This window comes from Conger conger, chromosome 3 (genome assembly GCF_963514075.1).
Source record: "Conger conger chromosome 3, fConCon1.1, whole genome shotgun sequence".
NCBI lineage: Eukaryota > Metazoa > Chordata > Actinopteri > Anguilliformes > Congridae > Conger > Conger conger.
Window position 1 is genome coordinate 22,163,281 of NC_083762.1, and position 24,376 is coordinate 22,187,656.

The 24,376-nt window shown below is 42.9% G+C and overlaps 1 protein-coding gene across 5 annotated transcripts in view; it reads left to right on the forward strand.

Moving 5' to 3' along the window:
- The window catches only part of rps6kal (ribosomal protein S6 kinase a, like), a 32,194-nt gene that overhangs the window by 2,210 nt on the left and 5,608 nt on the right, over positions 1–24,376 (forward strand). The window contains exons 1-15 of one of the 5 annotated variants that reach the window (XM_061234379.1): positions 5,166–5,370; positions 7,971–8,030; positions 12,068–12,184; positions 12,954–13,035; positions 13,422–13,502; positions 13,939–14,018; positions 14,587–14,693; positions 15,214–15,251; positions 15,740–15,882; positions 16,010–16,080; positions 16,335–16,423; positions 19,138–19,202; positions 21,304–21,406; positions 21,875–21,999; positions 23,938–24,060. In XM_061234379.1, coding sequence (XP_061090363.1) covers positions 8,001–8,030; positions 12,068–12,184; positions 12,954–13,035; positions 13,422–13,502; positions 13,939–14,018; positions 14,587–14,693; positions 15,214–15,251; positions 15,740–15,882; positions 16,010–16,080; positions 16,335–16,423; positions 19,138–19,202; positions 21,304–21,406; positions 21,875–21,999; positions 23,938–24,060 — 1,254 coding nt within the window. In that variant the 5' untranslated portion in view covers positions 5,166–5,370; positions 7,971–8,000. Of the gene's footprint in view, positions 1–5,165; positions 5,371–7,970; positions 8,031–11,475; positions 11,602–12,067; positions 12,185–12,953; positions 13,036–13,421; positions 13,503–13,937; positions 14,019–14,548; positions 14,694–15,213; positions 15,252–15,739; positions 15,883–16,009; positions 16,081–16,334; positions 16,424–19,137; positions 19,203–21,303; positions 21,407–21,874; positions 22,000–23,937; positions 24,061–24,376 lie in introns of those variants that run through there. The other 4 variants (XM_061234378.1, XM_061234382.1, XM_061234380.1 and 1 more) reach the window with 4 other exon arrangements.

The following is a 24,376-nucleotide window of genomic DNA, read 5'->3' on the forward strand; positions in this document are numbered from 1 at the left end:
CTTACAGCTAATTTCCTGCCATAGGTGAAAGTGTTAACACTACAATGTTTGAGCCTTCTCTTAGACCTCAATACTGTCTCTTTACGTAGGTGGCATGCTGGCCAACTAGCGTTCATCCATCTCACAGATCCAGTTTTTTGCTGATGAAACAAATGCCATCTGCTGACATCAGATAACAGTGTCACACTGAGAACAATGGTTTTGTTCAGGGGACCGACAATACCCTCACATCCCAAAGCCAGCATTGTGCTTGCACTAGCCTACTATGTTTGACATGCTTTAAATCACTCTCCGAGTGCCCTATGCCTTCTATTACTGTCTCCCTGGATGAAATAACAAATGGGAGAAGCTATAAATTAGGTTTCTTTATTTATGCATCTAAGGACCTGTAAGCAGTCGCAATGTGCATTCCAGGAAATAATATCCTCAGTCTATATATTTATTTATTTATATATATATTTATTCTTATTATTATTTTTCAGGTTATTGTAAAAACAAGACTGAGCATGATGAACAAGCATAAATGTTGACTTTCAAGTGCTTTTCTGTGTTTAACGGTGTACAGCTTTTAGGGTTTGATTTTTGTGTGGTGTTTATGTTTCCGTATGAGAGAGGAATTTTGATTCAGTGATGCCTGCAGCAGAGAGAGAGAGAGTTTTCGGGGGTTGTAATATTAAAGCAGGCTGCATCCATGGCGAATTGAGAGATGGGTCAGGTGAGATGATTCATAGGAAAGAACTGGATTGTAAGCAATGTTGTCATAAATAACACAGGGCATGTTCCATTTTATTTCCACTTTCCTCCACACTTTCAGCTTATCAGATTTGAGACTCCATTACCATTGCTGGAATTCATGGGTATCATAAATCCTATTAATTCAGTGGTCAAATTTCCATAAGCCAAACCGTGTTTGCATTTTGTGCAGGTGCCATCCATTTTGCACTCCCTGGTAGTCCCAGCCTGATCTAAGATCTCTGCCTCAAATAAATTGACCACTGACACCGCTGGAGCACCTTCCTGGAGCCTTGATGTTCGTTATGTCTCTTACATGGAAGTATTTTTTTTTTTTTCTTCTTTATTGTGCTTCGATCCTGACACTCCGGAGCTAGGCTACATTTGGCCGCTGACACTGCTCTTTAAAATGTGCTTTCTAAAAGGAGCTGCAGTGTCCCTTGGGGCATGGGTTTCTCAGCAGGTGATGGTGATTTGTGAATGCTTGTAAACATTGCACGGTGTGCGGGCATAGATATAAAAAAAAAACTCTCCCAGTGTAGAGTTATCTGAACCATTCCAGCCTGGCCTTACTAGCAGCAGGCTAGTGTACTAAGTGCAAGCTAACAACAGGTGGTTTGGCTGACCTGATTCGAGAAAAATGCCTGCAATCACAATGAACAGTTGTTCATTGGGTTTGCCCTTTCCATCCCATGTAGGAGCAATATAGATTCAATTTCTGTAGTACGTTTGAGTATGAGCTCTCCCCTCATGTCTGTACCAGAAGTTACCAATAATTGTATTAGCCAAGTCTCGAATCCCTTTTCCAATGCTTGATGCCAAAATTGGCTTAACTGTATCACACTGTATGTGTGAAAATTTGAAGTGATCAAACCCTGTCACAGCATCACAAAGTACATTTCTTTATTTTCATTTTTTAACATTTTTGTACTGAATATGCACAATCCCTTACATTTTTATGGACTGTGCAGGCGATAAGCAGTACCACAGAGAATGTGTGTCACTTTCCGAAGAAATTAAGTTTCCATTAAGCTTTGATGTCACGGTAATTGTCACTCCATCACTCCTGTCTGCTAGTGACCCAGGATCCTTTTGAGTGTTAATTCTATTGATCTCTGTGTTTCTACCAGGTCACTTTCTAAAAGACAGATTTGGTTTGGTTGTCTGCCATCTCGCAATTCCTGATTTATATTTTTGTGAAATATTTATAGTTTCTGTGCAGGTTGTGGTTTGGGCACTTTTATAGTTAGTAAAGTATGGTGATTATATTTTGTCCTAATGTAGTTTTGTATCTGGTCGTCTTTGCAGATTTGCAGCCAGAACCCTATGTTGCTTGGCTTATGGCTCCAAATGAGTTCTTTATGACGGAAGACCCTTGATTGAATTTCCTCTGTTTAATATTTTATTATTTTGATGTCTGGTACTATAATTGGGGAATGACAGTCTTTTGAAATATTTATTGGAACTCGCAGTATTTCCTGACATTCACAACAACACCATTTGCTTTGTGTGTGTATGAGGCAATTTCTTCTGTCCCTCATCAATTGTCTTGAGTGGGTGAATGGGTGGAAGGCAGGGGGAGGGGCACGTGTGATCTGTGGGCTAAAAGCTAATGTGCGTGCCTCTGTGGCCGATCTCCGTTCCCAAGAAGTCGTTTCTCTCATTCACTGCTCCTGATAAATGGGGTGAGTCATCCTGTGAGGTTGGCTGGAATGCTTGAAATTGATTTGCAGTCTAATATCGTAAATGGCATGAAATGGGATCGGGGGAACAGGATGCCTGGAACTGCACCCCCCCCTTCCCCCAGCTTTACTGTGTTCCTCAGATGGGGAGAGGGTAGCGTGGAAGACCGTATATCACAGGAGCCCTGTGCCGTCGCATCTGTCATGCGCAGGGGCGTGAAAGCAAATGGGAAACTGCATTTAGAGTGCTCTGTGCTATTTAATTATTTTGAAGCGGCTCTGTGAACTGTGACAGTGTGACGCACGCGCTGCATTTGTTTAAGGAGCTGTGGGCGGGCAAGTGTGTGTGTGCGTGCGTGTATGTGTGTGTGTGTGTGTGTGTACGCATGCACCTGTGTGTCTCTATGCAAGATTATTGTATTTGTAAACTGGAAAAAAATTGTGGCAGGGACAGTCATGGATACTGTGTTCAGCAGGGCTGGGGCAGCCGGCTCTGTTCCATGAGTGTACCTTAATGGCCGTGTCCTAATGCCCCTTGGACATGGCCCACTCATCCTGCAGATGCTGTGGCATTCTGGGGCTAGAGGGGTGATTCCTTTGCCCAGTGTGCATGATGGATTTTGCTTCAACCTTTGCTGCTAATTTCATAACTGCCTCATCAGTTTAACTCCATTTGGCTTGTGTTTAAATACGGTCTGATAGTTTCACCTGTGCCCTCTCCTCAAATAAGTGTTTTAGTGTTATTTTGGAAATGCGTATGGGGGGTAAGATACCATGAACTTGTTGGAACCGGTAATTTGACCAAACATAAAGGGTTGATTCTTTTTGTCTTTTCCGGTTGTTCCGCTAGCAACCTTGTGGTAGGCCGCCAGCCCCGCCCCAGCTCTGCAGAGGCTACTAGGGCTGCAGTGGGGCAGCAGTGTCTGCAGACTTCAGTCGTAACCTGGCTTCTACTTCGCCTGCGGAAGGGATCCATCACTCTACCACTCAGCGACTCAGCATCTGTGGATATGGCCTTGCTTGGCAGGGAACACTATGCTAATCTGATTAGACACACCCAATTCAGGAACATGAATATTCAGTTTATGGGTGGTACAAAAACAGTCTCATCGCAGACAGGCGTGAACAGGAAGTGGTTATATGCAGGTTTTCTTGACTTTGTAAGAAGCATAGGTAGTTTGCTTCAGAAGAAATACATGTTTATTTTCCAATTTGAAAGTCCGCAAACTAAGATATGTTCTTAAGGTGACCCAGTGATTGGCTAATCTATCAGATATTTTTGGGATCAGCAACTTCCTTCTCTGAACAGGGGCATTTATGTTAGGGACATTTTTGAAGCAGACTGAAACAGAAGAGCTATTGGCCTTCAAAGGGAAGCTACTGAAATCTTGTTTGAGTGCAACCTTTGTGGGCAACAAGTGAATCACCCTGATCTACAGTGCAGGATGGACCCTGTGCCTGCCCTGTTGTAAATCATAGTAAAGCAGGCACCTGGAGCATGTGATGTAGTTTGACAATATCTGCACTCACAGGTAGAGAGTTGGCTGAGAGCTGAGTCTAATTTTTGATCTACATTTGTACATAAAATAAAGTATACAGGGTGGAATTCCCTGCTGAAAAAATTCCGGTGGGGTTCTAGGCTTGTTTTAGCTGGCCATGGTCTGTGGCTGGTCCAAGCTGGTTAAAACTAGATCAGCTGGTGTCGTAAAACTGTTGATCAAACTGGTGGATTAGCTGTCTATAGGCTGGTGAACAGTTGGTCAAGCAGCTAAAGTCAGCTAGTGTCAAAGTTTAAAAAAACACAGGTTAACACCAGGTTGACCATTTTTGACTGGTTTAATCTGTTATTTTCATCTGTGTTCCCCTTTAAATTTAGACAGCTTTTCTGCCTTGAAACATCCTGTCTGTGATGAGATTTTGCACCACCCATTAACTGAGAATTCATGTGCCTGAATTGGGTGTATCTAATAATCGGATTTTAGCGCGTCACGCCAAGCAAAGGCATATTTCATCCACAGGGCCAGCATATCCTGACACAAGCCCTGTGGATGAAATATGGGGAGGTGTGGTTGAAATTGCACATCTCATTTCTGCACTTGCTATGTAGGCTACTTCCAAACACATTATTCAAGTACACATGCTAAGTTAAGTATATATATGAACCCCAAAACATTGCAGTATAGTTCGAAATTGTAAATAAATATTTGAAATAGTGGAGTGATAAAGAGATAATATTTTTCATTTTTACATTAAATTTAAAGAAGTTGCTTTTATAGGCTAGCAATTTTCCGTCCCAACTCCATTTGTAAATCAGGCGGCCCCATGTTTGAACCTGTGGTTTAATGGATTCTAACTGGTAGAGTGCTCGAACAGTGTCCCTGACCCCTCTGAATGCAATAGCACACATCTTTGTGTGGTTTCTGTTGTAGTATGAGGGAAAACCTGGCACTGTTCTTTTGTAGGCTTGTGCCCTCTGGAGCACAGATAGCTTTTCACTGCCTCACTGTCTTTGTCCATTCTCTTAAGACCACCACCCTGCGCCTTTGGTACAAGAATCTTTCAACTCTTAACAGTCATCATATAATCCTACCACAATAAGGGCCACAGTGTTGAGGTTTCTTTGACTGGCTGTGACCACAAAGTCTGAATCTGGTGGAAGAGTGAATACAGCCACTGTGATGCAATTATGATTTAGTGGAAATGCGGCTTCTGGTTGTCTGTTGTGGATTTTAAAGTGACTGTGTATTTCTTCAGCTTTGCTGCATATGGTGACATCTATGGTTACAGAAGCTTTGTAACCATAGATGTCCCGCTCCAAAATGTAGTACTGAAACAAAGCTGTTTACTGGGAGCACATCAAGTGCTTTAGTGCTGAGTCAGTGAGCACTTTATTAGGTATTTATTGGACTTATTTTTTAGACTTCTACTTCTGCCTAGGTGGATAGGCTACACTAAGGTAGGGACATTTGATTCGTTGATGTGTTGTGTGTTCAGAGATGCTTTTCTGCTTACCACTGTAATGTGTGCTTGGTGAGTGTATAGGCCTGCTCCTAAATGCAAATATGATTATGCTACAATGACATTTAATTGGCAAATAATGATATGAGAATCAAAGCAAGATCCAGTACATAACACATCAGGGACGCAGTGGCATGGTGACAGTGTTTTTTTCTTGAGACATTGTGTCTCATCCTTTCGTAAGTGAAAAAGGAACTCGCGTTTATGTAATTCAGAGAGGTTGCGCTGCATAACACCAAAAACACTCCTAGCAATGCAGCTCTGGCATCCATGGTGATGAAGTGGGAGAAAACGTGGTCTCTTATGCATGTACACACACACACACACACACACACACACACAGACACACACACAAATGTATCCATACCGCACAAACATCCACATGAAAGAAATGGTGAGAAGTGGCGGTTTTCATTGGCAGTCAAAGCTTCACCCACACAGAGTGTAGTGTGAGTGGGTAAGAATGGGTGGTGGTGGTGGTGGTGGTGGGGGGGGGGTTTGGGGGGTGTCGCTGTTGGTGGTGATGTCAGGAACCTCCCCCACCTTCTCCCCGGTCAGCTTACTGCAGTAGCCTTGAAGGGTGCTGATGTCGGAGACGTATCCCACTGCTCCATCTCTGTCCCTCTGACTGCCAATAAGAGCATAATCACACACACACAGACACACACACATGCACAGACACACTCGTATGCCTGCATACACTCACTAACATACACACTCCTGTGCGGGACTGCATACACTCACACATGCTCACAGTCATGTGCCCACTGGTGTGCATGTATGGTACACACACACACACACACACACACACACACACACACAGAATTCCCAGCTTAGGGTTTGTTTAGTTCTGAATGGTGAGCCCCAGTACTTTGAATATAACTTTCAAGAAAATATTTACAGTAGAAATTCACAGCACATTGCACTGGACTTTTTATTGAAGGATAATTTCCATTGTGATGTTGCTATTTCTTCAAATGTTCCATTTTCTGTATCAGTTTGTAAGCGTGCGCATATGCATGCATAATGCGTGCGTGTGTGTGGGCATGTGTGTCTGGTGCAAGTATTTGTGTTAGCATGAGATTGTAAACGTGTGCATTTAAGGATCTGTGTGCGAGAGCGATCATGGCAGTTTAAAAAAAACCTGCCCTTGATAAAGTAAATATTTCCTCTCCCTAATAAAAGGCTGACGTGTGTGTGTGTGTTTTGTGCGGTGAGTCAATAAGTGGCCCTATTAGGAGGTGTGTACCAGGGAGAGCAAGAGGTGGATTTCACGAGCACCCATCACACGAATCGCCCTCCTAAGGCAGACTCAAAGTGCTTTTGTACTTCCTCCCCCAAGCTCTCTCCCTCGCTTTCATTTTCTTACTGAAGGGCCCAAAGTGCCTTTTAACAGAATGGTATCATGGCCGCTCTATTCCGGCAGAAACGGTGCTTTATTCAGACAGATTTAATAGCGGCACTGGGAGGTTCGGCTGTTTGTTTCAGAAAGCGCGAGGCGGTGCCGCATCTACGCGTACCGGACTTCAAATTATTCCCCCAGGCTCCTCTACAATGGGAAATGCAGAAAGGTTCCCTGCGTTTGAAAGCCTTCTATCGAGAAATGAATACAAGTGATAAAATAATAACGACTGCACAAAACACTCAATGGAAATTTACATTTCAGCTGCGAACGTGGTCGATTTCTGACATTTGGGCATTTTCATAAATTCACAATGTATTCCATTAGTATGCTAAAGACCTACCTACGTATCGTCACTGCATTACTCAAGTGTGCTTCGCCATTACTCATTGTTACTTCCTGTTCTTTTCACACGTCCTTATTTGTCTCTTCTCTAATATATGCATTTATGTATCTTGCCTTGATAACCCTCTGAGCTGCTCTGGATTATCTGTTTAAGCATCTGTTACATAGAGAATAACCATTGCGTCTGAAGAACTGTTCCATGGTAAAACACAAGTAGATCACACAGGGGGCATTATGCCCATAACCTGTATATGTAGGCTAATGTACAGTTTATTGTACTATTGTTTATTGTTTATGCACAGGTAAAAGTGTTATCCTGTTAATTAAGCAACTTAAAATCTTATCATATCTTCCTTCATATGCTTTGATGATAGCTGAAGCTTAGCTGCAATGTGACCATATGGAAAGCTATAAGAAGCATTTTTTTTTTAACTATATGATGTACTGTATTTACTTTTTTATTGTAATTATTATTTGTGGTATTTTGGCAGTTTGGAGAAGCAGGCCTCCGCCCACACTTAGCTGTGTGTGACCGCATCACGCGAGAGCGGAAGCAATTTGAGGGACCTGGCTCCGGTCTGAAGCCGGTCTCCTGCGTTAGCTCACTGCTGAAGCCCCTGAGGAGGGTGGCCCCAGGGGCGCTCTTTCACTCCTGCTTACTGACATCATCCTTCCGCTTTCCCTCTCGGCCTCTGGGGAACTGTGGTGCAAACAGTTTTCACTTCTCCATTGATGTCATCATTGCGAGCCATCGTCTCTGGTCTGTCTGAGGTAATGTCTTCTTCTTCCAGGTCAATGGGCACCAGTCGACAGAGGAGCCAATGGAGGAAGGGGAGTCGCTCTCGCACTGTGTGAGTACTAGCCTACCATGCTCGGTCCTACAGTGGTCAGTTAATTTAATTAGATGAATCATGTTGTATAAAATTTTGTTAGTGTGCATTTATGGATACATTTATAAATATTTAAATTAATAATTTTAATAAATTAAAAATGTATAAATACTTATTACATTTTTTTTTCTGTCTCTACATGAAGCTATTTACCATTGTGTAATGTACAAGACAAAAACAGGTAATGGATAATTAAATAATAAGGACCAGAAGTTTGTGAATAAAATACGGATACGCCCCTCCAGGAATGGGATCCCCATGCCCCATGAAAAAAGATGGCAGACCCCTCTGCACCTTACAAGAAACAGTGCGCTTGTGCATTACTCAAACTAAAGCGTCATCACTGGAACTCCTGGAGGCTGTTGGGTTGAGACGGAAAAAGCCAACCTTGCCTTGTAATAAGGAGGCGATCCCGTCAGCAAAACACTTCACGCCAGATCCAATTATAATATAATATAAAAGGAAATATAATGAGAATGATAATATTCACAACAACAAGATACCCCTTCTAGGCATAACAATTTATTTTGTGCTGGAGCCACTTAGTTCAGCCAAGAAGGAACACAAAATACACCGTTTCCCTGGTGATGAGCAGTTTCTGGTACTGCTGCACAGGGTCACATGACTGCCCTTCTCCCCCGTATGGTCATAGTCCATAATTCCAGGCTCCCTTGCCTGATGTATACTCCACATATCAATTTCCTCATTTGCACTTAGAAGCTGAATGGTCCACACAACCTTGTTCTTCAACTCCCACAGCAAGCAAGAGTGGGCTGCTGACGCCATCACTGAAAAGATGTGCGTCCTGGCCACAGACATGCAGTACATGCCCACACACACACACACACACACACTCAGAGGATCACGCATTCCAGCTATCGTTTCTGCTGGAGTGGTCTTTTTCCTGTACTACTACCATTTCTTAGCCTGGCTTGTAATAAAAAGTAAGCATCCGCTGTTTTCCGATCATATCTTTCCGTAAATGATCAAGCAGCAGGGCATTATATAATGAGGTTGTGCAAGTTGCAACCGCATAAGGGTACATATTGGGTTCTGGTGGTTATGTAATTATATGGGGCATATTGTCCTTGCATGACTTGGATGGACTCCGGTATATCCATTTATTACAAGGTCAATGCCAGTCCATACTTTAGTGGTGCCTCGGTTCACAGAGCACGAGAACTCGTCCAGTGCTGTGTTGGCTTCAGACTGACATTATTCATATATCAGGGATTTCTATATCCTTATATCTGAACCGTTTTGGGGATTTTCTGGGACATCATCCAGAAACCTGTAAACTGCCACAGCATATACAGTCCGCACCGACCACTCAAGGTGTCACACTCAGCATTCGTATTCACTGTTTCCTTTGGCTTTTATTACTGATTGTGCTGAAAATGGAAAAGAAAAATGACATTTGAGCAGAAGACTTGAACTGAATTTCAGGAGAAATTGCTGGTTTTTAAGTTTGCTTAAAACTGTATGACTCCAGGAGGCACGGATGGTGCAGTGGGTAGCACTGCCGCCTCACAGCAAGGAGGTCCTGGCTTCGAATCCCCGTCAGCCGGGGCCTCTCTGTGTGGAGTTTGCATGTTCTCCCAGTGTTTGCATGGGTTTCCTCCCACAGTCCAAAGACATGCAGGTTAGGCTGATTGGAGAGTCTAAATTGCCCATTGGTATGAGTGTGTGAGTGAATGGTGTGTGTGCCCTGCGATGGACTGGCGACCTGTCCAGGGTGTATTCCTGCCTTTCGCCCAATGTATGCTGGGATAGGCTCCAGCCCCCCTGCGACCCTGTTCAGGATAAGTGGGTTAGGATAATGGACGAATGAATGAATGTATGACTCCAGAAGACTGATGGACAGGACTTTTCCAAACCTGTTTTTAACTTTCAACTTTAACTAAGTATGCATAAGCAAATGTTGGTTACATTTTCCCAGAATGTTGTCAGTCTTAATACCTCTGCAGTGGTGCACCAGGTAATTTTCTCCTGAATTCCAAAGGTAAATCTACAGCAATATAGGCAAAAAAGATCTTTGGCTAATAAGAGACGTGCAAGTCCAAAGCCATCACAGCCCATGTCAGTTACGTGGCAGGAGTAAAGATTTAAAGTGTCAGGATGTGGCGTTGATGTCCCCAGGATGAGCTGTCCTTGGAGGACTCTGAAACGGCAGTGGAGTGTGTGCTCTGTGGAGCCGGCTCTCTCCCGGTGGCGATTAATAATTCAGCCGCCGCTGTTCCGGACAGCGGAGGAGCGGATCATCGCCATGGCTAAGCTGGTTAGCGGCTCTTTGATGTCGTCGACGTCCTCCTTCGCTGAATCTTCCTCTCCCAGCGGTGGCAAGTATTGCTGCGGCATGCCAGGGTCTTGGCCCAATTAATAATGCGGAGACAACCTTCTTCCCGCTCTCCTTCTCCTTCTCTCATACTCACTCAAGGTTTATATGAAGGTTGGCTTCACTGAGCTTTTAATGGTCCTATCTTAAGACCAACCTTGGTTTCTGGTCCGGTTTTCCGTATCAAAAGGGTTGATGAAGTGAAAGGATTTGTATAGGAGCTGACTGTCTAGGCTAACTTACGGACAAAAACGTGATGCGAGTTTCATTGCTTATCATATTTCTTTCAGGCCAACTTGTGTCCTTGATATTTGATATGCTAAATGTTTATGCATCAGCAAAGACTTAGAATGCAATAAGCTTGTTGCTTCAGGGTGAAATATCTGAATTCAAACCCACGCACTGCCTTACTGAGCAAGAACTGTGACATCCTGCCTTCCATGTTGATTTGGAGAGGCGCTGTGCATTGCCTTGCTGGTTGATTAGTCACTGTCCTTTGAAGGAGTCTTCACAGGTGCCTAGGCAACCCGTAATGGGACAGGCTTTGACAGAAATGTAACATGACTATGTGATGCGTGACCGTGTATGATTACAAGCAAGTAAGCTGACTGGCTTATGAAAGCTCACCTAGGCTTAAAAACATTAAATACATTATTCCAGTGTACTAAATAATTACAATGTAGCTTAAAAAAATATAACTACAACAATTTATCCAGCTTGCTGTATACTCACACTTGTGAACAAGCTCTTCTATACAATTCTTTGCGAATTCTGCCGCTGTTTTCATCCATCCATCCATCCATTATCTGAACCCGCTTATCCTGATCAGGGTTGCAGGGGGGCTGGAGCCTATCCCAGCATACATTGGGCGAAAGGCAGGAATACACCCTGGACAGGTCGCCAGTCTATCGCAGGGCACACACACCATTCACTCACACACTCAGACCTATGGGCAATTTAGACTCTCCAATTAGCCTAACGTGCATGTCTTTGGACTGTGGGAGGAAAACGGAGTACCCAGAGGAAACCCACGCAGACACGGGGAGAACATGCAAACTCCGCACAGAGCGGCCCCGGCCGACGGGGATTCGAACCCAGGACCTCCTTGCTGTGAGGCGGCAGTGCTACCCACTGCACCATCCGTGCCGCCCCGCTGTTTTCAGCTGCCATTATTTCAACGGAAGTAAGAACCCTGAGGTAATCGCAAAGACTTTTGGCATATCCTTCCTGACGAAGCATACATGCATGCAGCCGTGAAAACCGGCCAAATGAAGGCACCTTAGAAGGCATCGCTTTTCTAACGGGACAGCGCTCGATGCCATCGTGCCTTAAAGTACTGCCTAAGAAGGCAGGTTTTTTGCCATTTGAGATGCATCCCATAACAAACTGTCTGCAGGTGTTCACTCCACTAATTATTTTACCCCCATGTTTCAGGAAGTAAGCTCATTAGTGAATCAGGTGGCGTTCACTAATGACCCGAGGACCTTGAGTCGAGTAGCCTTGTCATGACACTACCCGAAACAAACTCTACCCTCACACCCAGATTCTAACTAATCCCGAACCCAATCGCAAGCCAAAAGCAGGAGCTGCCTATGATGGGTTGTTGCACACTTGGCATCAGTAGCTACTGCCTGGAGGGTCAGTCCTGTTCCTGTCTCCGTAGGATGAGGGCGTTTACAAGGAGATCCCTATCACCCACCTTGTGAAGGAGGGCTGTGAAAAAGCTGACCCCTCCCAGTTTGAGCTGCTCAAGGTGCTGGGTCAGGGGTCCTTCGGCAAGGTGGGCTGCTCGTAAACCATATCCGTCCGTGAGTGTCTGTGTTCAACACTTAGCCCGGTCCTAATACATACAACACTTAGCCCAGTCCTCCTAATACATACAACACTTAGCCCGGTCCTAATACATACAACACTTAGCCCAGTCCTCCTAATACATACAACACTTAGCCCAGTCCTCCTAATACATACAACACTTAGCCCGGTCCTCCTAATACATACAACACTTAGCCCGGTCCTAATACATACAACACTTAGCCCAGTCCTAATACATTGGCTTTAAAATGCCATCCCTTGCTATATTCAACCCCCATTCAGTAAACTAGATATTGTATCATGCACCCTTTGTGTTTTAAGCTGGAAAACCTTTGATTGTACTTTGTTATTGTTGATATTAGAAAGGCTAGTCTTACCTTACTGGACTTTTCGCAACCATACATAGACTAAAGCTATTTCACTGGCAAATGCAGTGTTATGTAACTATGTTATGTAATTACTGACAGATGATCAATTCAATTGATCAATCTAAAATTAAAAGGAGCACAATTTATTATATATAAAGCAAGGTTTAAAGTTGGCAGAGATATTGGCAATACTGCTAGAAATGGAATGATTGCTTTTAGCCCAGCTAAATCAATTAAGTGCTTTCTTAAAAGGTTAAACGCTCCTCAGAAAATTAGCCCTTATAATAGACTTCATGATGTTTTACATTCCGGGGTTCAGGAAAGTTATGAAACCCTGAATGAGGTTGGGTTTCTTTTGTGTTTTTTAAGGTATTTCTGGTTCGGAAGATTGTGGGTCCAGATGCAGGGCAACTGTATGCAATGAAAGTACTGAAAAAGGCTTCACTAAAAGGTAATTCTGTTGTTTCAAAGTGATTTTGTGTCTTCGCTTTTTCATGTAGTTCATTCAAAAAATGTGTTTTGCTTTGACTAAGATGGTGCACACAGGCAAAATGTGAATCAGTTGAGTATCCTGATTACAATTTCCATGTCTGAATTTAATTCCATGCCAGTAGCCTCAGAACCTACATTTCTTTTGAAAAGGCTAATCTTGCAGAAGGGTCGGACCCAGAATGAGAGAAATGTTATACATAGTTTGAGGAAGAAGCAGCAGATTAGTATCGAACGCTGACCTTTGAAGGTTGGAAGTGATCAATGCGTGGTGATGTCCTTTCCATCTCCGTTCTCGCTGAGCCACGGGGGTCCTTCCCCTGATTCACATCTGTCTTTGTCTGGCAGTGAGGGACCGGGTTCGAACGAAGATGGAGCGGGATATTCTGGTGGAAGTGAACCACCCTTTCATTGTCAAGCTGCACTATGGTGAGTTTAATACTCCTTCAGCAGTCAAGTTTCATAGTCCTGTAGCACATTTAGTCTGTAATACAGTGATACTAATAGTCCTTTAGCACAGTTAATCTTTACCATGGTGTAAAGATTGAAGTGAAGTTTCTAATAACCCTTTAGCATAGTCACATCCTGTAGACTCACCACACCCTGTGGTGAGTCTAATACCCTGTTAGTACTGTTAAAGGTACCAGGTGTTTTTGCATTGTTATTTTGCCATACTGCTGAACCTGGTGCCATGGTGACACAATTTTCTCAATACTCACTGCTTTTCTTAAAGGTGGAAAAAAGCAGCTGTTTCATTTGTTATGGAAAATGTTGCTTGGTCTCAATTGTTTATGAAATGAGACAGACTAACTGATCTGATATCTGTTGCTGTTGCTTCCTCCTTCCCACCTCTTTCCTCTCTCAGCCTTTCAGACTGAAGGGAAACTCTATTTAATTCTAGATTTTCTCAGGGGCGGAGACGTCTTCACTCGATTATCCAAAGAGGTAAGGCCACCTTGTTCCTCTTGTTACTCTGATGTGTGCATGCTCATTTTCCGCCTTCTCGAGATATTTACACATAGTAAATCCATGTGATCATAAAGCCTCCTTCTGCTAATATTAATATTCCCGGCAAGACTTCTTTGCTCTTCTGTTTGAGAAGCACAGAACCCGGATATGTCTTTTGGTTTGTGTAGCATAGGGAATATCCATCCCACCCCACATGGGGTATAATGTGTTGAGTCATATCATTTGCATAAATATCAGTGTCTCTGAGCTGCCTGACCCTGAGCTAATGGTGTACAGCATTTAACTAATGTGTCATTTAGACCTTCTATCATTCCACTATCTAATGTTTTTATTTGCAAGAAATTGATTATTCCACAGACTCTTGATTCACACACAGTAGATTCAAATTGTTGAAATGAAATTATATGAAATAATAACCACTGTCTTTTTATTGATGAACAATATTTGACTGCATCTCTACTGTAATGTGTATTTCTGAATGATGTTGATGACTTGTTTGTGTACAGATGAAGATCAGAGGGTAAATCTGTCCAGTTCTCACTAGGTTATGTTTACAGAGGAGGATGTGAAATTCTACCTTGCAGAGTTGGCCCTTGCATTGGACCATCTTCACAACCTAGGCATTGTTTACAGAGACCTGAAGCCTGAAAAGTAATGTATATCATTAGCTTTGACCTTTAACCTTTGACTTTACCCCCTCTCTTATTAACCTCCATAGCACACCGACACGCACGATGGGCATGCATATGTACACGAACCGCACACAAGGCAGACAGGCAAAACACACCACGCTTGCAAGAAGCTCCACACTCTGTAACACTCTGGTGACTGGATATTATCCTCAATGTAAAAATATCCACTATTGCTGTTGCACGGTGAAGCCACTCAGAGAGACAAGGTCATAGCCAAAGGATTTCATATAGACAGCGGCCTGCTCTTCTAGGCTTGACCCGTTTAGCCTGATATCTTGTAAAACATGGAATCACATTTTTTATATTAAATGTAGCATGGTGTAATTTTGTGTACTGTACATCCAGATGTAGGTTTTCTTCAGTGATACACCTTGTTATATTGAGTCTCTTTTGATGCCATTGGCATCATCACAAGTGACCAGCAGCTGTCATGTCCTGAACTATGTCTCTGATTGTTGATGAAATGTTTTCATTTTCAGCATTTTGCTTGATGAAGCTGGTCATATCAAGCTAACAGGTAGGAACCCGTTTCTGCAGTCTGTTTTTTCATACTGCTTAGTTACCGTTATAGTTACACACAGCTGTATAATTTTTATTTAATTGCAAATATGTCTGTTCAAGATAATTTTTATTGTGCCAGTTTGAATTTTAAAAATGTAAAACTTCAAAACGAATGTCAATAATATTGAATGGAGTGATCACTGTTATCGTAGGAATCTTATCACCATTAGCTTATGCAGGATTGGCAGTGATCTGAAAAGGATATTTTAAAGCTGTTTATATTGTATTGAACTATACTGACATATAATTTGGCCTGACATACTGTACATAAATAGGCATGGCACACTTAATCTTTTTAATTTTTTTGGACAGAGGGAGTAATATTTATGCTGTAATCATTTTAAGTTGCTGTGTGTGTGTGTGTGTGTGTGTGTGTGTGTGTGTCAGAGAGAGACGGAGAGAGAGAGATGGAGAGAGAGTTTAACAAAGCTTGTTTCTGTGCAGATTTTGGGCTCAGTAAAGAGTCAGTAGACCAGGATAAGAAAGCCTATTCTTTCTGTGGTACTGTGGAATACATGGCCCCAGAGGTGGTCAACAGGAGAGGACACACCCAAAGTGCTGACTGGTGGTCGCTAGGTGTCCTTATGGTATGACTTTGGTGCTCCTCTCCTTCTTCCTGTCCCACAAATTACTTCTTCCAATAATGATAATCATCTAAGGGCGTCTTTGCTACATCATGAATGTTGCATTTGTATTTCTCTTTTTCGCTCCCAGTTTGAAATGTTGACTGGGACTTTACCATTCCAAGGAAAAGACCGCAACGAAACCATGAGCATGATACTGAAGTGAGTGATCATTTTGTGAATGAAAGTTGTTGGTTGTTAGTGGGAAAAAAATATATAAATAATTCACACCATCACATTAAGAAAATGCACTCATAGCGCGATGACTATTATTCATTCACTTCTTTAGAACTGAAGGCCTGTGAGGCATTGTGATACACAACGAGTATTGAAAATTTGCTGAAGATAATGATGATGTAATGCGTCTGAGAGAAAGACTCATGACCGCACCTTTTTTTTTTTAACCCCTCCTGCAGAGCCAAACTGGGTATGCCGCAGTTCCTGAGCCCGGAAGCTCAGAGCCTTCTGAGGATGTTGTTCAAGCGCAATCCAGCCAATCGCTTGGGTACGTCGCCTCCACTTTCCCCTCCCGGAGTTGGTGGTGATGTCACTGTTTGGATGGTGCAGTACTTTGCAGGGCTCTGGAATGAGCTGACTCGCTCTGTTAGTAGTCCAGGTGTCCCTGACCAAATAAAACAGTGTTATTATGTGCTTACACTATTTGGTCTTGAACCACAGCTTATGTTTAACTAAATAATGAATAAAATGCAGAATGTTAAATTGAATAGATATGACTGCTTACTGTGTAGAGGAATTAATTTTTACTTAATTATAAAAATGAAATACTGAATTTCTTCTGGCAACAGCCTGGAGAACTAATTAGACGGTGGCAGGTGGTAATGTCGATCAGGCTTGTTTTTTTCCTTGCTAAATGAGAGCAGTGTGAGTCATGCCCTCCTCCACACATTCTACTGAACCAGGGTGTAAGCAGAGGTAGTCAGAACCTACTGTGTGCCTGCGTACATGTCACATATGTCACATACTTCATGCATGTGTACACATTTGTGCGCATACGTTTATCTGCGTGCATGTATGTGTATTCATGTATATGTTTGCATTGGTTGGCACTTTCATTCAAAATAGCACATTTTGAACCAAAATATCTCATCAGTTTCAAAACCTCAATCCCATTTCGCAGGTCTACTACAATGGCAACAGGCTCGTCAACTACTGATTTTGGTATTGCTACGTTGCCATTTCTGTGTTATAGATACCCTTAAAATATTAGCATAAAGCATTAAAGGAGTAACATGGTGATTGATCACTCTTTCTTGGTTTTTATATGCAATTTGCAGGGCAACAGGGCATTGAAACACGAAAGTATTGACTATGTCTTCTTTATTTTTGGAGAAGTAAGCGTTTAAAATGTATCGTCCTATTTTCAACCAGTTAAGAATGTTCTCCTCGTAGTGCGTCACATAACCATTCCCCTATCCTTGCAGTTTGTGTCACTGGCCTTCAGGCAAAACAATGCAAATATTTGACTAACATTGGTTCACTTAAATTAGAGTGCCTTTTAAGGACTATTAGACTATTTCTGGTTATATTAATTTAGATAGTTTGCTTTCATAAGGTGACATTATCGATAACGTTAGCTAGCTAGTTTGCTTCCATAAGGACGTTATAGTTCTGCTTTTATCTTAAGTTCGCTAGCTAGGTACAACAAATATTATTGGATTAGTCCGCGTCCTTACCTTAGCTATCGATCATAGTTCATATACAAAGTTAGCTCGCTTGTGAAAATTCAGATGAGCGCGTAGCATTGAGGGGGGTCATCCCTATGTTCCCACAGCCCTATGTTCCCACATTTCTAAGATTTAATTTTTTTTCAAAATTAAATGTTTATTATTGATCGTGTAAACTGAACTTTATATATTTAGATGTCAAAATAGTCCTCAAAGGACAGCACTTGCAGATGCCTGTTCCTGGCACATAAAAGGTTGAAAAGTACTGATGTAGAGCCCTTTCCAGTTTTAAGTGAACTGCATAAATAGTGTATTTTTTTTTTCTTATTTCGCTTGTTTGCTTGTTCATTAAAAACGTATAGATAATTGAACGTGTACTGTGTCTAAATTGCACAAACATACACTGGATTTCTTCAGGTCCCATGCAAGCAGCCTGCTGAGTGTGAAGTCAACTGAACATAGAGCTGTGGGAACATAGGGCTGTGGGAACATAGACTCGCTCCCCATTGAGGTAGCTATGGTAACAAACAACAATGTGTTTAAAGTCGGGGCACGGTCTGTCAATAATAGCTAATTGAGAATTCTCATTACCATGCCCATACAGTCTGGGTGAACTTTAATAGTGGGAAATTTAGGCTTAGAAAAATAAGTTATAAAATACATTTGAATTTTTTGCGCAAGAATAACTCAATTTAAATCCAACGGATCTTAACACAAGGCGACTCATTATGTCCGTAATTCAAAATTATGCATGCTTTTTATTAATTTAATCTGCACTGTATGAACAAACTAATGAAACATCCAGCTAATTTTGTTATCCAGCTCAGTGAGATAACGGTGCAATGTTACCTTACTAGCTAGTCTGCTAATAATAACAACATATTTCTAGCTAACTAACGTAATTTAAGTTTGCTTGCTACTGTAGCTAGTATAGAGCTCGACGTGACCGCTCGCTACGTTAGCTAACTGTTATATTGGGTGTGATTTGGTGTGACTAGTTACCTTTTCAGCAGGACCTTCGTGGCCAACTCGTGTCTAGCTAGAATAGATAACTAGCTCTAACTTGATATGGCCAGCACCTATGTGAAACTTAACCATAGGTGCTGTTTGACCATAGGTAAATAAATGTTCCCTTTTATGTTTGTGTTATCCAAATTGTGTCAGCCAGGTAGTTGCAGTAGTATGATAAATGGTCTGTCTTGTTCAACTAGCCAGTACTAATGCGTTTCATTCATTTTCATGAGAAACGTACAGCATAGCTAATAACCGTTAGACCTAACAACATATTCTACCTATATTAGCTAAGTTAGCTAAATATATGGCGTTTAACTTAGCTCTAATGTTACCTAATCTGTCAGTTTACATGCTAACCCCATATGCTACCACATTCTGTTGTATGGCCTAATTTGAGACATTTCGAGGTCGAGCCAAATGCATGCATTAAGTGAGCGCGGTTAATGTCCGTGTGTTTAAGTGTGTTTGCATGCGCCTGTATCGCTAACAGGGTCATAATTGCTGTTATGTTGTCTTTCAGGGGCTGGTTCTGATGGGGTAGAGGAGATCAAAAGACACGCCTTCTTCTCCACCATCGACTGGAACGTGAGTGTGACAAGAGAGCCGAGTACTCAGTCGAGCCTGCCTTCATTCCAGAACACAACGCTCACCTTTTACATTAATTATTTGGCGGCTTCTGTCTGTCTGTCTGTCTGTCTGTCTGTTTGGTTGTTTGTTTGTTTGTTTTTGCAACTCAATGTTAACCCCCACTCTAATGTTTGGAAGTGGCAGTAGTGTGAATGTGAATGTAAACTCACTTGAACACCCAGTGAAGTATGGGATGCTGGCTGATCACTTTGTGAGAAGTATCTCTGATAGATGAGGCATCCAGATTGACTCATTTTCAAGTGTTCGGCCTCCCGTACCGACACGTCTGTAAGTTGCTATTTTCTGCGGTGGGGGCGTGTACGACTCCATGGCAACTCCCCTGCCAACCCTAGCACAGTCCAGGCACGCTCAAAAACAAGAGCTGTTCCGCTTTTACATTTTGACCAAGTGGCAGGAGCGCTGAACCTAATCGGCAATGTGAGGTTCCTACCTGGGGTAAGGGGGTATTTCAAGTGGGATTTTTTTTGGGGGGGGGCATTATTTGAGATGACGTCTTTAATGCCACCCCCTTTTCTTATCTGTGATCTTCACCACTTCCCCCTGCCTGATTTTTCTGAATTTTCAGAAACTGCAGCTGGCTGGCAAACTAGGTATTATTAGTAGATGTAAAGCAGTTTTCCCCTTCTGTATTTTGTAAAATAGCTCACAGGGGTGTAAAATGGGAGGAACAATTGTTTTAAATAGCAGGCTCACACAATGCAGGTAATCTTCTGGATTTTGTTTTGTACATTGAATGTACAAACTGGATGCCTGTCTCCCTCTTGTGGGCATAGGGGTGCAATTTATAAACATACTTCAGATATCCATGTGGCCAACCAGAAATTTAAATTTGAGTTTGAAATGATTGGAGGAAATATTTAAACATGCAGCTGATTCTGCCAAAAATATAATAATTGTATTGATTTATTAACGTTTAAAAAAAAAAAAAGTTTTACTTTAATGATCGATTTAAGAAACCTTTTGCCCTGTCACAGCAGGGTACTGTATGGACCCTTTAAATTCCGCTGATGTAGTGGCTGGGGCTCGTGCAGTAGCATGCGGCCCTAAAGTTAAGACTGAGCAGCAGGTGCGGAAGAGACGCCCCCAGCCCCCGTCCCTCCTCTTCGCTCCGGCACACAAACAGGCCAGGCAGCAGGCCAGCTTCTGACTGAGCCGTGCTAATGGGCCCGGCGAGGAGCCTTTCAGTCGCCAGCCCTACTTTATGCGCCGTGAAGCGGAGACAAGGCCGCTCCCGCCGAGCGGACAAGGTTAATCTGTCACGTCCGCGGCCCTCCTCGGCGAGGGGGCGACACACACGCCCGGGCGTGGAGCGCCACACACACGCCCGCCGCCCTGTGGCCCACGCCCCCTCTCTGGCCCGTCCCGCAGGAGGTAACAGGTGCGGCCGTCGCAGTGTTCAGAGCCTCATGCCAGCTCTGACCTCGTAATATGGCCGCCCTCTTACAGTCTGCGTTGTGTGCGTGAGTTTTAATCCGTTTTAATGAGGGTTTTAATGAAGCACGGCAGGCCCGAAGAGCCACTCCCATCCCAACTGGTAATAATGTCACAGGAGCCAAGGCGGGGCTCAGCTCATGCTGTATTGCAAGTGTGAGGGAACGCCTACACAAAATACTCACTGTGGTCAAACCGCATGGCAATACCTTCAAATCGGCCTGTTCGATTGAAGAATTTCAAATATGTTTCAAAGCTCTGGCACTGGAAAGGGAAATTCCTTTCAACATAAAGCGACCTTTGTCTCAGCCGCACCTGCTTAGGGTTGAGTGGAATCGGGCTAACTGAGCTTTTGAAGTTTTTTTGTCCTCTTCATATCTGTAAGTAAATGTTCAGTTAGTGTCATGGAGCTGTTGTAATGGGTCATATATACAGCGTTAAGTGATTCTGAGTAGACTGTCCCTGATATGGGTGACAGGGACCTGACAGAGTTGGCCCTGGGTGAGTCCACGCACCCGCATAGTGACAGGCTGGTAGTGGAGTAATGAGCTTCCCCTTCATAAGAGCCGACAGGGTAACTTCTGCGTGTCTCTGCTCCGGCTGGCAGAAGCTGTTTAGGAGGGAAGTTTCGCCTCCCTTCAAGCCTGCGGCGGGGAAAGCTGATGACACGTTCTGCTTCGACCCGGAGTTCACTGCGAAAACCCCCAAAGGTGAGCGCAGAGTAGTCTGTGATGGACACCTCTCCCTCTGACCGTCTAGCAATATGATTTTATATTTTCTGCTCACCAAAAGTAACTAGAGATATCAAGTATCTTTCCAATATTGTGCAAATTATTTTGCTCTTTCCTTTGGCTGTGAGTACAGCATGCACATGTAATGTTCTCCATTACTGCTATTAAAAAGACGAAAGGGAAGCTTTCCCCCCCTTTAATAGCCATAGCATATGATTAACATGATTACTATTGTACAAAAGTAACCATATTGATTCTTAGAGTGGTATATTCAGGGGGAATAACCATGTCCTTTCATAGAATGGTAAATAAAAAATCTGAAAAAGCAGTTTTCCAGTGAATGTGTGCAAATGTGTGAAATGGAGTAGCTTACAGGCCTAGCATTCTGGACCATGTTCTCACCGTGTTCTGACCGCGTTCTGACCATGTTCGTCTCTGTGATGGCAGATTCCCCCGGCGTCCCACCCAGTGCCAATGCACACCAGCTCTTTAAGGGTTTCAGCTTTGTGGCACCCACCCCCCTGGAGGACAGCAAGGGCCCCTCCCTGGTCAACATCCTTCCGATCGTGCAGGTAGGCCTGATGGACACTACCGCAACAAACACGGGAGGCTATCATCTGACCAGTGTCACCTTTTAATGTGGGTTTTCAGTTCATATGACTGCCTCCCCCCACCACATCATCACCCTGCAGTAAAGGCTGATGTATGCGCCTGACTACAGTGCAGTCCGTAAGTATTTGGACACTGGTACAATTTCTGTTCTTTTGGTCCAGCACATTGGATTTGAAATGAAACAATGAATATGGGGTTAAAGTCCTTTCATTTGAGGGTTTTTACCTCCATATTGGGTTATCTGTTGTAGGAACCTCATCCCTTTTTATAAATCTTTGGGGACCAAAAGTAATTGGACAGGTTCTCAGCTGTTTCTGATCAGTTCTGCATTCAATTGCATCCTTAGTGCAGGTATAAGAAACCATTCATTATCTAGTCTATTCTGTGCTTTTGATTGCCTATTGGCATTTGTCAACATGAGGACAATAGCTGTGCCAATCACAGTCAAGGAAGCAATTATGAGGCTGAGAGAGAGAAAAAAAAAACAGTCAGGGATATAGGCTAAACAATAGACCCTTTGGCTCATCATTAAGAAGAAAGAGCACTGGTGAGCTCAGCAATCACTACGGGACTGGTAGACCAAGGAAGACCTCTCCAGTTGATGACCAAAGAATTCTCATCATAATGAAGAAAAAACCCCAAACACCTGTCTGAAGCTCAGAAGCACTCTTTAGGAGGCAGGAGTGGATGTGTTCGTGGTGACTCTCCACAGAAGACTTCACAAACATATCTATAGAGGCTACACTGCATAAAATGGATGGCCAGGTTACAGTTTGATAAGTAGTACTGAAAAGAGCCTGCTGATTTCTGGAAAAGGGTATTAGACAGATGAGACTAAGGTTGAGTTGTATCAGAATGATGGCAAGAGTAAAGTGTGGGGGCTAAAAGGAACTGCCCAAGGACCAAAGCCCCCCCCCCTCCCATCTGTGAAACATGGTGGTGGGGTTGTTATAGTTTGTGCATGTATGGCTGCCACAGGTGCTGGCTCACTTGCCTTCATTGATAATGTAACTGTTGATAGCAGAAGCAGAATGAATTCTGAAGTCTACAGAAGCACCTTATCTGCTTATCCGCATCTGAAGTATCTGCTTCCAAACTCATTAGAAGGTGCTTCATCCCACAGCAAGGCAGTGATCCAAACATCCACCAATGCTCTCTTTCAGATACTGAAAACTTTCTTATACATGCACTAAGGGAGCGATTGAATAAACCGCAATTCCTCCATGGATATAGATGTAAATATGTAATCCTCAATTTAAAGGTGACCGTCTGCAATTTAACTAATTTAACCTTTATTCATTGTTTGTTTTCAAATCCAATTTGCTGGAGAACAGAGCCAAACAAACAGACATTTTAACACTGTCCAAATACTTTCTAACATTGGCACCACCAGAGAATGTTCTGGTTCTGAATCACCGCCTCTAGTTGGAACACTGCCTACGCAAGACTGTGATTTGTGAGAAGTAGTTACTGACCATTGATGTATTAGCCGAGCTCATCCCCGGAGTTCAGCACAGTTATGCCAGGTTGATGCCATATTTGAGTGGGAAGTTCATCATGCTCAAACTATGAGACTTGCTTGCAGAATTATTTTGTCACTGAGTGGAATGGTATAATCCCAGGCTATAAATCCCAGGCTGTGACCTGAAAAGAGGCATTATGTTTTCAGTTTGTGGTAGAAATGTTGTCTGAAGATCCCTAGTATCCTATCAACTGCAAAGTCACAAGTTTAAAATTTATAAAAGCTTGTGATCAGTTCTTCAGTTAAATCTCCATTTCAACCTGTACACCTTCATGTACGAGTCCCTGACACCTATGCTCTGTCCTCCTCTATGATTTGCTGTTCTCACTCCCTGGCTCTGTCCTCCTTGGTGATTGGATAACTTGACGGCCAGCAGATGCATGGTGGTTCGGCTCAGTTCTCAGACTTGTATGACCTGAGAGAGGACATTGGAGTGGGCTCCTACTCAATCTGCAAGCGCTGTCTACACCGAGTCACTGGCATGGAGTTCGCAGTCAAGGTACGGTCACACAGCCTCTGAAATGGCTTCCTAAACAGTCGTTTATTTAGTTAATGCTTGTTCAGATATTAATCAGCGGTGAGTTAATTGGCAAGACAGCCAGCAGATGGCAGCACAATGCCATATATTGCTTCAGGCTCATGCCGACTTGGGTCGATATAAACTGATGCATCATGACACGCTAATTTTCCAACTTAGTTTGAGTTTGAAAGGGTAATTTTTTTAATATCCATATTTCATTTGTTTTTAAAGATTAAACAAAAACACTGATGGAGGTATGTGGAAAATGTATAAATGTATGCGAGGAATATGAATG